Source organism: Pseudochaenichthys georgianus, chromosome 14 (genome assembly GCF_902827115.2).
Source record: "Pseudochaenichthys georgianus chromosome 14, fPseGeo1.2, whole genome shotgun sequence".
Lineage (NCBI taxonomy): Eukaryota > Metazoa > Chordata > Actinopteri > Perciformes > Channichthyidae > Pseudochaenichthys > Pseudochaenichthys georgianus.
In genome coordinates, this window is record NC_047516.1 from 11504819 (window position 1) to 11521139 (window position 16321).

A 16321-nucleotide genomic window follows, 5' to 3' on the forward strand; every position below is an offset into this window, starting at 1 on the left:
ATGCGGCTTTCACACCAGCGCTTTTCAGTTTCTAGCTCCGAGCGGGAGCTTTTCTGGTTCAGCTCCGGTTTCCCTTTTCAGCTCCCGCTCTGTGCACACCGCCCACTGGCGCCCCAGAGCTGCCCTTGCTGCGTCATGACGTCACCGTTTACATCGCTGATTTGCCCCCCAACGGCAGCCATTACGGCAGCTCACAACAACAACAACAACAACAACTGCGTCGGGTCGATGATCATGTTGCTTTTAATCACACGAAGCCAGAATAAATTGAATAACGACTTCTCCAACCTTATACTTTTCTCCAGAGTGCCGTGGTTCATTGTTTATTAATGTGTTTCTGCAGCATTTACCGACCGCTGCAGTGCTGCTCTTCCACGGGAGTTTATTATCCCGTTAGCTCCCGGTTAGCTCACACTGCAGCGGCCGCTCTAAAGTATTCACTGTCCGACTCACACAAGCAGCTGATGCATATCCCCAGTTCCCCTTAGCCTAAGTGAATGTGTGTCAGTCTGAATTGACACTGTTTGGTATCACAACGCTGTTATGAAAGTTTCTCTGGTATAAAACGGGTGATGTTAGCATAGCAACCGAAGCTAAACTGACTACTTGCATCCGATAGCTGCAATAATACAAAACAACACGTCTGCCTCTCTCCACAATGATCGATAACAGTGAACGGATGGTCAAAGTAAGGCACAAATAAACAGAATCACACGAAGCCTGGTTAGTGTTGCCTGACTTTATAAAGTGTGTTTATAGGCACTACTGCTTGTAGGCAGGCATAACAGTCGACCCATGGGAGGTGGGTTTAGTTTCCTGCACGCCTCGACGTAAGAGAGACGTAAGCGACGTCACCTCTTAGCTCCAAAGCACTTGCCTCTGGACCGACAATTTTTTGGAGCTGGAATTGAAGCGGATTCCGGAGCTAAGAGCCGGCGCAGCTCCGGTGTGAACTGGAAAACCCGGCGCTTTTCAGGCTCTAGCTCCGAGCCGGAGCTGAAAAGGCGCTGGTGTGAAAGGGGCATCATACAGGTTTGGAAAGTTGCATATGTACATTCCGTCAGCGGACTTCACAAGGAGACATTTTTGTTCAATATCATCAACTCGAACCAAGTGGATCAAGGATGTACCTTCATTTACCCTAAAAATATGAGGCACAAAACCATAACCCTGGGACCTAGTCTGTGTGTCAAAAGGTTTGAAGAACATGGCAATTTCTGCTCCTGCTTCTGAGCTGAATGATATTATTCCATCTGTCAGACTTACACAATAATCATTGCGTCTTTTGGCGCGGGTATAGTTTTTACTTGTGTAGACCAAACCCTTGGTGTCATTCTGTTGTGAAGAAGAATTGTAATCGGTTGTTCTATCAATGCTGTGAGGAAGGCATTCCTTTCGTGTTGTGTGAGGTGTTTGATCTTTCCATCATCCAAAACTGTTGTGTCCTGGTAGCGTATACATTTCTGTACTTTTGAATAGCTATTGATCTCCTGACAAAATGCAAGGACACAGTCACTGACTGCATACTGCTTTGAGAAATGTGGTACAGCTCTGTACAGCAAGAAATTGTTGACCACTTGAAGAGCAACACATTTGGTTCCATGCGCCATTTTAAGGAGATTTCCATTTCCATTCTCAAACACAAAAGCGGAGTGTGCCCACAATGGACCCCACAATTTCACAGACTTAGCCAGATGAGTCAGGAGATGCATATTGAATGTCATTGCACTCTCCCCATACAAAGACTGACACTTCACAACAAACTCAAGGAGCATTACATCTGCTTTGTTCACGTCATCAAAGTGAATCTTGTCCTTCAAAAGGAGAAAAACAGCAGTAACGAGCAGGCAAAGGTGTTTGGTGTAGCGACCATCTAGTACACTTTCAAGACAGGGCAAGCAATAAAACAATAGCCACGCCCGCCATTCAGAGGCTTTCCAGAATTTCAGCTCACTGGTCTAGGTCAGTGGTTCCCAAACTTTTTGTGCCCAAGGCACACCAAAGGACAAGTACAAATCTCAAGGCACACCTATTGTGCAAAATAGCCCTTATAACACGTGTTATCACTGATATCATGTAAAATATCTGTAAATGTGCATAATTATTTACTAATGCCAAATAAAATGTGACAAAGACAACTATATTACTCATGAAATATTTATTAACGAAATATTTCAGAAATTAATTTGAAACGTTATCAAATTAGGCTTCATCAAAGCAGCAACACACTCATTTAAACCAGACAGGTCACAACATTAAAAATGAGACAAAGGAAACTCAGCACAGAGAACTGTCAATGCAAGGAAGCTGCATTGTCCATGGTCCTGAACTACAAATTATAAATGTAACATTTCAGCAGAGATGGGGTCGTTACTAAAAAAAAGTAATATATTACATATTACTTTAAAAAAGTAAAAAAAGTAATATATTACACTACTTCGTTACTCTCTACATAAAGTAACTCGTTACTTTACTCATTACTTTACTCGCAGGGCCGGCCCGCCCCTCCCTGCAAGCAGATCACGCAGACTGCTAAAGTTTCAAATGTTCTCTTTAGTTCAGTTTCCATTGTCGCATAAGACTGATCCAGATCCTGACCGTGGCTGTTCTCTGTCTCCTGCTATCTGACCGTGGCTGTCCTCTGTCTCCTGCTATCTGACCATGGCTGTCCTCTGTCTCCTGCTATCTGTATATTTTGCGCAGTCTATCTCTGCTCACTCTGTTGCGTCGGCGTGTTCTCCTGCGTGTTGGCCATGTGTTGCACTGGAACCAGACACCGCAAAGACTTCAGCCGAGCACGTACGAACTGCGCATGCGTGAGTGGCAATAACTCTCCTTACCAGCAGGCGGCGGTAGTGTGTATTCGTCATTCAAAACAGGCAACAACCGGAAGACAGAGAAGAAGAACAGACTGTGATATAAACAAACAACAAATAGCTGTGCGGTAGCTCCACCTTAGCATGTGTTCTTTGCAGGTGTGTGTTGAGGTTTGACGTGGTGTTTACAGCAGTGGATAACAGCTTCTGGCCTGGACACAGTTTGCACCTCACCGTCACATTCCTGTCTATTCTTCGGATGAACTCAAAATAATGGGCATACCTCCACCCCGCGAGAGTTATCGCTGACTCAGCCATGTGTATGCAGCACTGCACGTGGAGATGTGGACGCGCAAGTCGCGCAGATTACGTACATATAAACCTACAAAGTACTGATGTAGTACATTTTTTATTTTTGTGTAGTTGTATATTGCAATAATAAGGTATGGTTGTCACAAAATCCCACGGCACACCCGGACTTGCCTCACGGCACACCAGTGTGCCGCGGCACACCGTTTGGGAACCACTGGTCTAGGTAACCAAGTGATCAGATGTGGTGGCTGAATGCATCTGATTCGGTTTTCAATAACCCTCAATGTTGCAGGTCTGCCAATGTAATATGGCTGATTGGTGCCCTCTAGCATGAGTTCTGTCACTTGTCTGACAACACCTAATAACACAGCATGCATATAATCAGAAACCCCCATGCAATATCAAATTGTGGCATGTTGATCAAGGGAGATGGGCCTTTGACACCCCGGACACTTTTTTGTTCAATTAATGCCAACTCCATATCAGCCAACATTCCTTCTGCATCTCTGTCACTGTTTGGATTTTCACACATTGTGTACTTTACTTGACGTTCCACAAGGTTACCAGGGTGGAGGCAAAAGCCACAGCCAAAGTAACCATTGAATTGTTTTGTGTTCTGCATGGTGGGCCTTGCCTTTGAGTCAACACAACAACAACAGACACCTGCTATAACTTTGCTATTGACCTGCATTCCATTTTTTTCCCAAGACACTCCTTTGGATACAAGTAACTTTGACTGATCAACAAAAGGTTTAAGAAAAACATGCATGCAAGGCTCACTTGAACCAAACCATAAACCAGCCAGAACAATGTGTTTGAATCACATTTTTGGTGGAAGTTCATTCAAGTGAATCTGAATGGGCCAAATCGAAAACTTTGAGGACTTGAACACAGGTGAACCATCAGAGTTAAAATTATACGAGAAATTATTAACATCCAATAAAATCTCACCAGCTGCTGACAATTTTTTGTAGGATTCACCATCATAAATGTCTGAAATGACTCTGTCTCCATTGCATGGGCGATCAAACCTGTAGCTCAACTCATTGTTTACCTCTGGATTTTCAAGCAGGCGCTGTATTTGAGGAGCAACTGGTACATTGATGAAAAACCTTGCACTGTTAAGGGTACTGACCACAACTGGGAATAGGCACTCTGCACACATTGTTATATTGTTATCTTGTATTTCTTCCTTTGTGCCAATGTTTGCTTTACATTTGTCGCAATAAAAATGAAATGCTACCATCTCTGAATTATTCTTAAAGATATTGTTAAAAGAATGTTTAGATCTGGGGACAACATCTTTTCCAAACAGCTGATTAATGAGTTTGAGCAAATCACTGAGCTGAGAACCTGTAATATTATGTCGAGCAGCATGGCTCATAATCATGATTAGTGCTTCAGCCCTGGTTGTAGTACCCTGCTGCAGTTAGCTTGGAGTCCATATCAGGATATTTCCCTAACATCCCAAATGGATTACCCAAACTAGAATCTGAGTCACTGTCATCTGAGAAAGATTCTTGTTCCTCTGAGAGAGCTGAGTCATCATCCGAGAGCGCTGCATCTGAGAGAGCTGAGTCATCCTCCGAGAGAGCTGAGTCATCATCTGAGAGCACTGCATCCGAGAGAGGAAGGTAGTCACCTGAGACAGCGGTGCCCTAAGTGAGTGATCAGTTGCAATCAGTTAAAATAAGTGCTTAAACATACAGTAGTTAACATTGCAGGAAAGCAATATATTAGTACTTTGTCAGGCTTAATATGTATGCCCCCCAAAGCTTTTTCCTTATTCAAAATAAGACCTTAACCTAAAGTATTCTTTAATGTTTAAATAAAGCCTTATTAGTTTGCCTGTCTGTGTCTCCTATTAATATCTAATAATAAAAAATAATACATTTCGATAACGTGCTTTAACCACCAGGTGTCCCTTTCTATCAGCTGTGCACCGTTATGGTGTACATATACCAATATACAGAGCCACAGGGCTCAGTGCTCGGACCTATTTTGTTCACATTATATATGCTTCCGTTAGGCAATATTATAAGGAATCATTCTGTAAACTTTCATTGTTATGCGGATGATACTCAACTATATTTAAAATTCAAGACTGCCTCAAGGACTTAAAAACATGAATGACCTTACATTTTTTGATGTTAAACACGACCAAAACTGAAGTTATTGTACTTGGCCCGAACAAATTATCTAGATATAAGATATACTAAGATATACTAACTATGGATGGCATTAATTTGGCCTCCAGTGAGACTGTAAGGAATCTTGGTGTTATATTTGATCAGGATTTATCCTTTAACGCCCACATAAAATCAATTTCAAGGACCGCCTACTTCCATCTATGTAACATTGCAAAAATCAGGGATATCTTGCCTCAAAACGATGCAGAGAAATTAGTCCATGCATTTGTTACTTCTAGGCTGGATTATTGTAACTCCTTATTATCAGGGTGTACCAAGAAGTCAGTCAAGTCGCTTCAGCTGATTCAAAATGCTGCAGCTCGTGTACTAACCAGAGTTAGGAAAAGGGACCACATTACTCCTGTTCTGGCTGCCTTACACTGGCTCCCTATAGAACACAGGATAGAATTTAAAATTCTTCTTCTCGCCTACAAAGCCCTTAATGGGCAGGCGCCATGTTACCTTAAATAACTCATTATACCCTACTAGGGCATTGCGTTCCAAGAATGCAGGGTTGTTGGTTGTTCCTAGAGTATCTAAAAGTACAATGGGAGCCAGAGCCTTTTCTTATCAAGCTCCACATTTGTGGAATCAGCTTCCAGTTTGTGTTCGGGCGGCAGACACCCTATCTGTTTTTAAGAGTGCGCTTAAGACCTTCCTTTTTGATAAAGCTTATAGTTAGGGCTGATTAGATTCAGCCCCTAGTTTTGCTGATATAGGCTTAGTTTGTCGGGGGACATCTTACTTCTTCCTTCTCTCTGTCTATACCTGTGTACTCTCATGTTCCGATTAACCCAGCTTCCCCACATTTCTTTCTTTTTGGTGTCTATATACGCCGGGATCCAGAGTCATGGATGATCCTGCGGTCCTGTGTCCTGGATCGCGAGTCGTGGCTGTGGTCCTGGATCATCGGTCCTGGATGGATATACTCGTGGATTCATCGTCCTATTATACACACATGCATTTCCAAACATTTGGACTACCTATGTTGCAAATGTATTATCTTTTCAATTTACACACGGCATCTATTGCACGTCTGTCCGTCCTGGGAGAGGGATCCCTCCTCTGTTGCTCTCCCTGAGGTTTCTCCCATTTTCCCCTTTAAACTGGGTTTTCTTCGGAAGTTTTTCGTTGTACGATGTGAGGGTCTAAGGACAGAGGGTGTCGTATTGTCATACTGATATTCTGTACACACTGTGAAGTCCACTGAGACAAATGTAACATTTGTGATATTGGGCTATATAAATAAACATTGATTGATTGATTGATTGATTGATTGATTGGTTAGCTGACAGTGAGGCATGTGCGTGTCCATCAACGTGACCACGCCCTAATTTATGCAAAAACGTTAAGACCTAATATAAATAAAAGGGTTGTGTTAGAAAACAATTCAGTCACAGATTCATAATCATGAAGGTGGAATCTAACTATATCGATAATAATATTTATTGCATCCATGGGTAGAAACATGTTTTTTTCTGCTGTAAAGTTGGGCATTTTAACATGGGGGTCTATGGAAATTGCTCCTTTCTGCAGCCAGTGGCCTAGCGGCCCATGTATGAACTGCAGTGTGTGGCACTTCCGTATTGGCGTCCCGGCTCTTCCCCAGAGTTTGCTGCTTGGTCCAAGCTGATAAAACGTAATAATAACACTCTCAATATTTCACACAACCGCTTTAAAACACTCCTTACACATGTTATGTTATAGTTTGGCCCAATTTGTTATGGTTTTGTACTATCTACATACCTGATAAAAGAGAAGAATGTTGACAAGAGTCAAAGTTAGGTTTCATTCTCCGGTACTTTACTCGAGTGAGGAAAGTATCGCGAAACCCCCCAGATATGTGGGCGGAGACAAGAGCAATCGATCTCCGTCTCCCAGATCAAGGCCATCTAGTCGATCACAGTTTAACAGATCACACGTCTCCAAAACGAACACAAACAAGCGCAGACAGAATACCTTCTCATCCTTTCCAAACATCCTACAATTAAACTACATTAACAAAGGTCAAAGGTAACAGTTAAAATACTGTCAATGTTACAAAAACAATCTATTACACACTCCCCTGCTAAATTTGATGTCGTCCCGACATCTCAAAATCTATAAACTAAAGGTTTTAAACCTGAAATGTTCAATTTGATCTTGAGGTGTGTCAATAAAGTGATCTACTGAACTACTGTTTCTGTTTGTGTCAAACGGTCTCAGTCCTACCATTCTCTATAATACACTGTCCATGTCTGTTTTGTGCCTGTATAGGCTATCTCTGCACATATAATGGTGGGGCAACTTGAAATGGATTTGTCCACATTGTCACTAGTTGACCTTCTCAAAAATAAACTTGGTTCTTTTGCTTGGACACTGTCTTTGGCTGAATTTCCAGAGGTAAGTGATCACAAGGTAGCAACAGATTGCGATGCATTATTCTCGATCTTCCTCTTCCCTGCTCAGGTCTGATTTCATAAACTGGAATGTCTTCTCCGACCTGGCGGATTACATAGTGGATGTTCTCTTCCCAATAGTTACGAAGCTTTCCAGTGCCTCCTCTCGGTGTCAGGTTTCAAACAAGGACACGATCACCGGGGTACAGCATGGAGCTTCTCACTTTTCCATCATAATGTCGTTTACTTCTTTCCCTTGACTTCTTTGCATTCTCCTGCACTATTTCGTACGCGTCTTGCATCTCCCTTTTCCATTTCTCCATGTATGTTCGATGGTCTGTTTTTCCTGTTTCAGATGTTAGACTAAACAGTAGGTCAATGGGTAACCTTGGGGATCTTCCAAACAGAAGGTAAAAAGGGGAGAAGCCTGTTACCTCACAACGTGTGCAGTTGTATGTATAGATCAGCTTGTTTAACGATTCCTTCCAGTTTGTCTTCTGTTTATCAGTAAGTGTCTTTAACATCTGTAGCAGTGTTCGATTGAAACGCTCAACTTGCCCATTTCCTTGAGGATGATATGGTGTTGTTCGCGACCCAAGTACACCACAGTTCTTTTTCAGCTGGGCAAAAATCTGGTTCTCAAATTCGCCGCCTTGGGCATGATGTATACGTGTTGGTAGACCAAACTTGAGAGCATAATCATTAAATATGCGATCAGCAACAGTTTTGCCAGACTTGGAAGTGGTGGCGTAAGCCTGGGCGAAATGAGTGAAATGGTCAACGATTACCAGTATGTACTCATAGCCGCCGCTGCATTTGTCCAAATGAAGAAAGTCTATTGACACCAGTTCAAAGGGTTGAGTAGTGACAATGCTTGTGAGAGGTGCACGTGATTCTTTGCATGGTGTTTTTTGCTTAAGGCAAGTACAAGTCCTCGCTACATAGTGTTCAATTTCTTTTTGCATGTATGGTCAAAAGAATCTGTCTCTAAACAGTGATGTTGTACGATCAATGCCTTGATGGCCCATCTCATCATGCAACTCTTTCAGTACAGTGATTGTATGCCTCTCAGGTAATACAAGCTGTGTTCTGTTAACTGTCTTCCTGCGAAGAATGCCATCGTCATCGATATGGAGTCTTTCCCATTCGCGGAGAAGGCACTTGCTTTGTTTACTCAATGCATATCTATTGTTAGAAATTAAAATCAATGTTTTATGGCATAATGTACCTTAAACATACCGTCAGTTTAAATGCTATTTTATTCTGGAAAAAAACGGAAGTTCTCAATACCAAGCTTTTATTCTGAAAATCCTTCATGACGACATCCGGGACTACCGCCCATTAGTATCATTAAAGTGGCTATTGACGCCGTTAACATGTATTACATATAAAGTTATGAAAGAGATAAGGAGGAGAAAAGGCATGTGGAAGTAAGCAATGAATGTAAAATGTCGAAATCCTCTGTTTAACGCGATATCGGACACAGACGAACGAGGGGGGAAGTCCCCTACGTCACTACAGCTCACAGAGAGGAGGAGCGAACAGCCAGCAAGCGGGAAAGACGAAGGCTTGTAAGCTCTCTTCTGCACGGCCAGCACCTGGGAGAGGAAGCTGCAGACTTTCTCTCCTGACTGAACAATATCCTGTTTGTATCATTACCGCGCTTTTTATTAATTAAAGTACCAATTTTGAACCTTCTCAGAGACTCCATTTAGTCTCCTTTTTAACCTTCTCTCCTGGATGCGAGAATAAAGAACACGGCATAACACTATCTGGCTTGTTGTCCCTCAGTTTACACTGCATCACTGGACCAATGTTTTTGTCGTCTTCCTCTGCTTTTCTTATTTCAGGAACTGAAAATGATTTATACATTGCTTCACTCACTGATGAACATTGGAGAGTGGTAAGTACTGGGCAGACCAACGATGAGCTTGAGTCTTGAGTCTCAACTGCTTGGGCTGTAGCTGCCACACAGTCTGATGGGAGCTCTTCAGTACATTTGTTCAACATCTCTTCAACATTTACAGGCATCCTTGATAGACTGCCACATTCTCTTTCCCTGGACGGTATCGAATGGTAAAGTGAAAGTCGGCAAGCTCTGCTACCCATCTATATCCAGTTGCATTAAGCTTGGCACTCGACAGGACATAGGTAAGTGGATTATTATCACTGTATACAGTAAATGTAGGCGCATAGTACAAATAGTCCATAGGCGATCACACGGAGTTTACCATCCTGTTGTTGGTATAGGACTGCGCCAAGGCCTTGGTTTGACGCATCTGTATGGAGGACAAATGGCAGTGAGAAGTCAGGGAACTCGAGGACTGGGGGCTCAACCAGACAGTCTATTAGCTGTTCCAGGATGCATTGATGTTCTTCAGTCCACACAATTGGTTTGTGTGATGGTACTCCTTTCTTTTTTTCTGTGACTCGTCTTGTTTTTCTCCTGCTTTCTGTTACATTGTTGTCTTCTGCTGTACTTTTCAACAAGTCATAAAGTGGTCCAGCTATTCGGGAAAAGTTCTGTATGTATTGTCTGTAGTAGCTTAGCAAGCCCATGATAGCTCGAAGCTCTCCCACATTTTTCGGTCTCTTATCTTTCAATGCTCTCACAGCGATGGTGTCAGCTGGATCGATTTTGCTACCTTCGGCAGAAACAACTCTTCCCAGATATCGAACCTCACGCTTGAAAAGTTCACACTTGCTGGGCTTCAATTTGATTCCATATCTTCTCAACAGCTGTAGCACTTTTCTGACATGGTTCACATGGTCCTTAAACAATTGACTGTACACAAGTCAGAGTTCCCGTTAGCCGGTAATTACCGGACTACGACCGGTAAAATATGCTGAAGACCGGCAAATCTAAATCTCTCCGGTCAAAGTGTCCGTTCAAAATCATTTCCGTTTAGCGCAATACCGCATCAGTTGCGCAACTTGCGCCACTTATGCATGTCAATTTAAATAAATAAATACAACTATTTTTTAAATCAATAAAATCATTTTCTAAATCCATAAAAGCATTTCAATTAATATTGGGAGTCATGTCGTTACTTTGTTGAGAATGTGGCCTTGTAATAAGCGAGATAATGTGCACATTGCATAATGTGCCTTCATGCCGATCTAGATCCCTCCGCAAAAAAAAAAAACGGCACACAGCACAAGCACTAGGACACAGGATGAAACAACATGGGTGAGTGATAGATGTAAACTTTACAGTGTCCACTTATACAATCAAAAGCAACTTTAACGTCATGTTACATACACTGCTCCCCGGGCACCGTTCAAAATGGCAGCACACTGCTCCTAACACAGGATGGGTCAAATGCAGAGAAACAATTTCCCCACGGGGATTAATAAAGTATATCAAATCAAAACAAATACACGCCAATACATATTATTTGCACATAATGATTAATCTCAACTGCTGTCAATCTTACACAATCATAAACACTTTCGGCGCTCTTGCTAACTCCCCTCTCTTTTCAGGTGGAGCCGAGGACCCGACCAGTATCTGCCAGACAACATTCCAATTAATACCGTTTAATCATTTCATAAATATTACCTCAATAATTAGTATAAAATATGTAAAAATGTGCAAATATGCAATGTCAAGCTGTACTGTGCAATCACGCTATAAATTGAAACTGCTCACTACTAAAGTGCTGAGTGACATTATTTCTGTGCAAAAGGAAGTTGTTATATAAAGTGCAAACCCACATGTGCAATATTACAAGGGCCCAAAGCCGTCAGTCCATAGTAACGAAGTTACCTTCGTTACAGGCAGACCAAATACATAATGTAATAACACATGCCAAAGTACCATGTTTCATTGAAAAATATTTATTCATGAACAATAGTGCATGACAAATGGCTAAACGTGAGTTAAACCTATTCTGCAGATGTACAATCGTACAGCAGATGTACTGTATATCAAGGTGTAATAACCTACATATTCTGTTGTAAGGCACTTCTTATAGTTTTAAGGAGGATTATAAGGTTATACTGTATAAGGCATTGGTAGCACTAGTACATATACATTACACATACATTCCCCATGTGATATTTAGGTAAAGATATACGGCAACACCACACAGTGAAAGGTTGCTAACTGAGTGAAATAACTTAGCCAGTAAATGTTTTAAAATTCAACTCAGGCTAATGTTTATACAACAAAACAGCACAATGCTATTTTTATCAATTTTTTTTGTTCAAGTTACAAAATACAGGTGAAAATCATAACACACACACACACACACACACACACACACACACACACACACACACACACACACACACACACACACACACACACACACACACACACACACACACACACACACACACACACACACACACACACACACACACACACACACACACACACACACACACACACACACACACACACACTAACACCCAACAAGCAGACCAACACACTCTCACTCCCTAAGCGTCCAATAGCGACGTTTGGTCAGTGTCCGTGGCGTCCAATTGTGACGCTCCTAGGCTCCTTCAGCGTCATAAAGGGACGCAAATAGCTTTCAACTGATTGCAATGTATTCCCATCTGCGTCGGGATTTGACGCTCATGGAAGCACGACATTCGTTTATGTCGGCTGCCCTTAAAGGTAATGTGAGCGTCCATTCCCAGGAGTAATTTTTGCATTTTGCAAATATGGCAGTAGCCATCGATCAGCTTAAGATAAGATATACTTTATTGATCCCAAGTTGGAACATTTGCGTTACGTCAGCATGTGTAACAGTTAAATATGCAGTTGTGTTTATTTGAAAATCATTTAGTATAATCACACAAATTCTGTGTTTTATATTCAACAATTCTGTGTTCTTTATTTATTGATTGTTCAATACCTGACAAGGCCGGAGATGAAATATCTACATACATCTTATAAGAGTCTAATACATTATGTATAATATCAGTTAAAATAAGTGCTTCAACATAGTTAACATTGCTGGAGGTATGCACAAATATTGATAGATGTCTTGTAATGCACTATTGAGGAACCTGCAACCCAAGTTTTTCATTCAGTGCAGAACTACACCACAGTTGTGTAGGCCTATATGATATGTCAATAAACCTTAGAAAATCATGAAATCTTGAAAGGGATGTGCAAAATAGTCATTACATACAGTCTTTACTGAACTATTAGTAGAGAATAACGAGTAATGAATATACTTTATAGGGATCGTATTAATATCTAATAATAAAAATAATTAAATTCAATAACATGCTTTAACCACCAGGTGTCCCTTTATATCAGCTGTGCACCTTTATGGTGTAAATACAGCCTATCTACCAATTGGATCAAATATAAAAGTGAGCCGAATTAGTGTTGATACTGCAAGGAGACGTATTGTGTGAAAAGAAATGTAAGATGTTGTTTAATGGCTGATATATTTATGATCCACGTCAGGTTTCCAGTTCCTCATGTTTGTCTTCTCATCAGGGCTCTATAAATACAGAACTACGGCAGATATGTAATATGTAATGCAGCCGAACCGTGTATTACAATGCCGTTATGTGATGACTTTCAAAGAGAAAAGCAAGCACACTCGGAATAAAGTATTATTATTTTTTTTTTTAAATGTTTTCGGTCTGTTAATGACGATGTGCTGTGAGATGTGAGACTGGAATTGCACAGGGGGGAAATAACGTAGGCTATCTTTAGATGCGGATTTTGTTAAACTAATATGTTTAGGCTGTGGACCAACACTATACATTGACGGGAAAGGGGGTAGCAATAAAGATAACACCATTAAACAGTTACAGAACATAACAGAAATAATATCGATAGCAGCGTCCCTAGCAACCACCTTGGTAACAATGAAAACGTCACGATTTCCTGAAGTAATCTTCGTAATAACTAGCAAACTAAAGGTCATGTACATCCACTGCACACATAATCTGAAATAACAACTCATATTTCTCGCATCAAATGACATCAAAACGCATTTTAATGGCCAAACTAACTTTAAAATAGGCATTTTCTACCAAGAATAAAACGAATTTCGGCCATGTTTTCTTTTTCTGCAGGGAGAAATTTGATGATCATGTGACATAGACGCTGGGGATTCTGGGTAGTGTAGTGTCTTCTGCCATCCTTTACTCAGAAAAAATATTTGTTTCTCCGAATCGAAGGGGAAAAATACAAAAGCATTGCACAACATTTAAACCAATCAATGTTGTGTAATTAACATGGATAATCTGGTGTTTTTTAGTCGATGAGTAGTGCAGATATCACTGTAAAATCAATCGACAGTAAGAGGAATACTTACTTCCGGGTGTAGAAATTCGCCGTTATCCAATGGGAATGGACGCTCACATTGCCTTTAAGGGCAGCCGGCATAAACGAATGCCGTGCTTCCATGAGCGTCAAATCCCGACGCAGATGGGAATACATTGCAATCAGTTGAAAGCTATTTGCGTCCCTTTATGACGCTGAAGGAGCCTAGGAGCGTCACAATTGGACGCCACGGACACTGACCAAACGTCGCTATTGGACGCTTAGGGAGTGAGAGTGTGTTGAGCAGACACACACGCACATTCAAATGTCAAGCAACAAATCAGATTGTTTCCAACAAACCGACCTTTGTGATCTTAACAGTTATGTAAGTTATGCATGTAAATAGTGAAGCCAAACAGAATCAATATTTACCAAATGAAATAATTCATTATCCATGCAAAATTATCAATTACTCAAAATGTTACAACTCTGCATTACTTAACATGAAAACTTGTCATCAAAGTTATTCAGCTTACTTACTAGTATCATGTCATTGTCTTGGATGCTTTAAGTATACAAAAACAAGAGCAAAAAACCACCCTCTGAGAAATGTTTAGGAATGACTTAAAAAAATAACATTACTCATGAAAAACCTCTGTCAAGGCTCACTTAGTAAGTTCCCCATTTGGGAATAAGGGCTTCAGCTCCACGCTGGTAGTGGTTCCAAGCATCGGAAGACTTATTTGGTCCAAGGTGAGATCCATAGGCTTGCAGAGATTTAAGAATCGCTGAGGGGGAAAAAGACATTCAAGATAAAAGTGAAATTCAGTTCAGATGCCGAGGATACATTTTTTTGCATTCTTTATTCATTTGTGCAAACCATGAGAAATGATTTGCACTATTCATGTCACACATGTGTTTGCCCTCCTGTGTCTGATTTCCTGATTGTGTTCACCTAGTGCCCCTGTGTTTTCTCCTCCCTCCTCACCTGTCTCTTGTTTCTTTGATTAGTCCTGTGTGCATTTAGGTTCGTTTTTTCCTGTTAGTCTTTGTGAGATCCTTATTTGTCTTGACTGTGTTCACTGGGAAGAGTTCTGTTGTTACATTAGCCTTGAAATAAAGGTATTTTCTGTTTAAATCTGCATTTGGGTCCTGCCTGCTTCACTCAACCCTGACAATTCACCTCTATTTATTTTGTACCTACCAATGCAATCAACCCGCTACCACACAGTATATTCTACAATGTTCTTTTTTATTTGATCAATAACTTACTTGGTTTCCCTGAATGTGTACTTATGTACATTTAAAAAAATAAAAACTATGTGCACACCTTTTAATCTAATAGTGGGACATTTGTATCTTTCGTCTCTAGCTAAACTCAGGGCTCTCGACTAACTTTTTTCCCCATCCTCCCGGAACCGTCCCGAAATACAATCTAAGCCGTCCCGAAATTAATGTGGACCGTCCCGAATTTAAAATGTTAGTTTTTCTACATTATCATTAGTTAAAATCATTCAAAGTGATCTTTAACATAAATAAAACATCATACAAATCATTAGATGATAATTCATCAACCTTTTTACTTGAGTAAATCATTCAATCACATAAACAAAGGCCAAATATATTTAAACAAACACACAAACGAGAAAATTACTCTAATATTGAATCCAATCAAGTCCCATCCAATTAACAAAAAATCCAACACTGTGTCCTAAAGACAGAACCCAGAGTAACCACTAACCAGGATGACAGTCTGTCAGTCAGGAGACCTTTACGAACTGCCCCGCCCCCTCGCATACAGACGGGAGAGAGAGATCTCGTCTGGATTGGAAAGCTCGAAAATACATCATAGCATGTTGTAGTCTTATTGCATATTAGAAACGGAGTTGGTGAAACTAAAACTGTGATATAATGTGTATGTAGCAATAATACATAGGCCTATGACATATATATTTTTTAAATGTCTCCAGTACCGATAACAAGTCCGATCACGTCTGAGCTTAACGTTACCACTGTCTTTAATAATTCCGGCCCGGGGCCCGTTTAATACCGGGGCTCGGTACCCATCCCTACATGGGGAGAGGCGCAGCATATTGCTAAGGACTAAATACGATGGAGAGTTCTCATCTCAGCCTTATTACCCATAGGGGATGAAGAGGAGTAAGTAAATAAAGAGGCCGGCGCTCCAGGGTCTGGTTCTGCTGTGCGTTTTTGTGTTGTAACGGTAAAACATTTCAGAATTCCTCCACGGGATGCCATTGTACATCACTCAATCCGCGAAATACACACACTTAGTACATAGCTAGACCTGCACATTTGCGGGCCAGGAATTCGCGGGCACAGCCAGTGGTACAGCTGTAGCTACATGTGTGTGTATTTCGCTGG

The 16321-nt window shown here is 41.1% G+C and overlaps 1 protein-coding gene across 1 annotated transcript in view; it reads right to left on the reverse strand.

The window, feature by feature from the left end:
- Positions 1–14208: 14208 nt before the first annotated feature.
- The window catches only part of LOC117458912 (sodium- and chloride-dependent GABA transporter 2-like), a 36488-nt gene continuing 34375 nt past the window's right edge, over positions 14209–16321 (reverse strand). Inside the window, exon 14 of the mRNA XM_034099650.2 lies at positions 14209–14724. Within this exon, the coding sequence (XP_033955541.1) occupies positions 14602–14724 (123 nt within the window). The 3' untranslated portion in view covers positions 14209–14601. The remainder of the gene's footprint in view (positions 14725–16321) is intronic.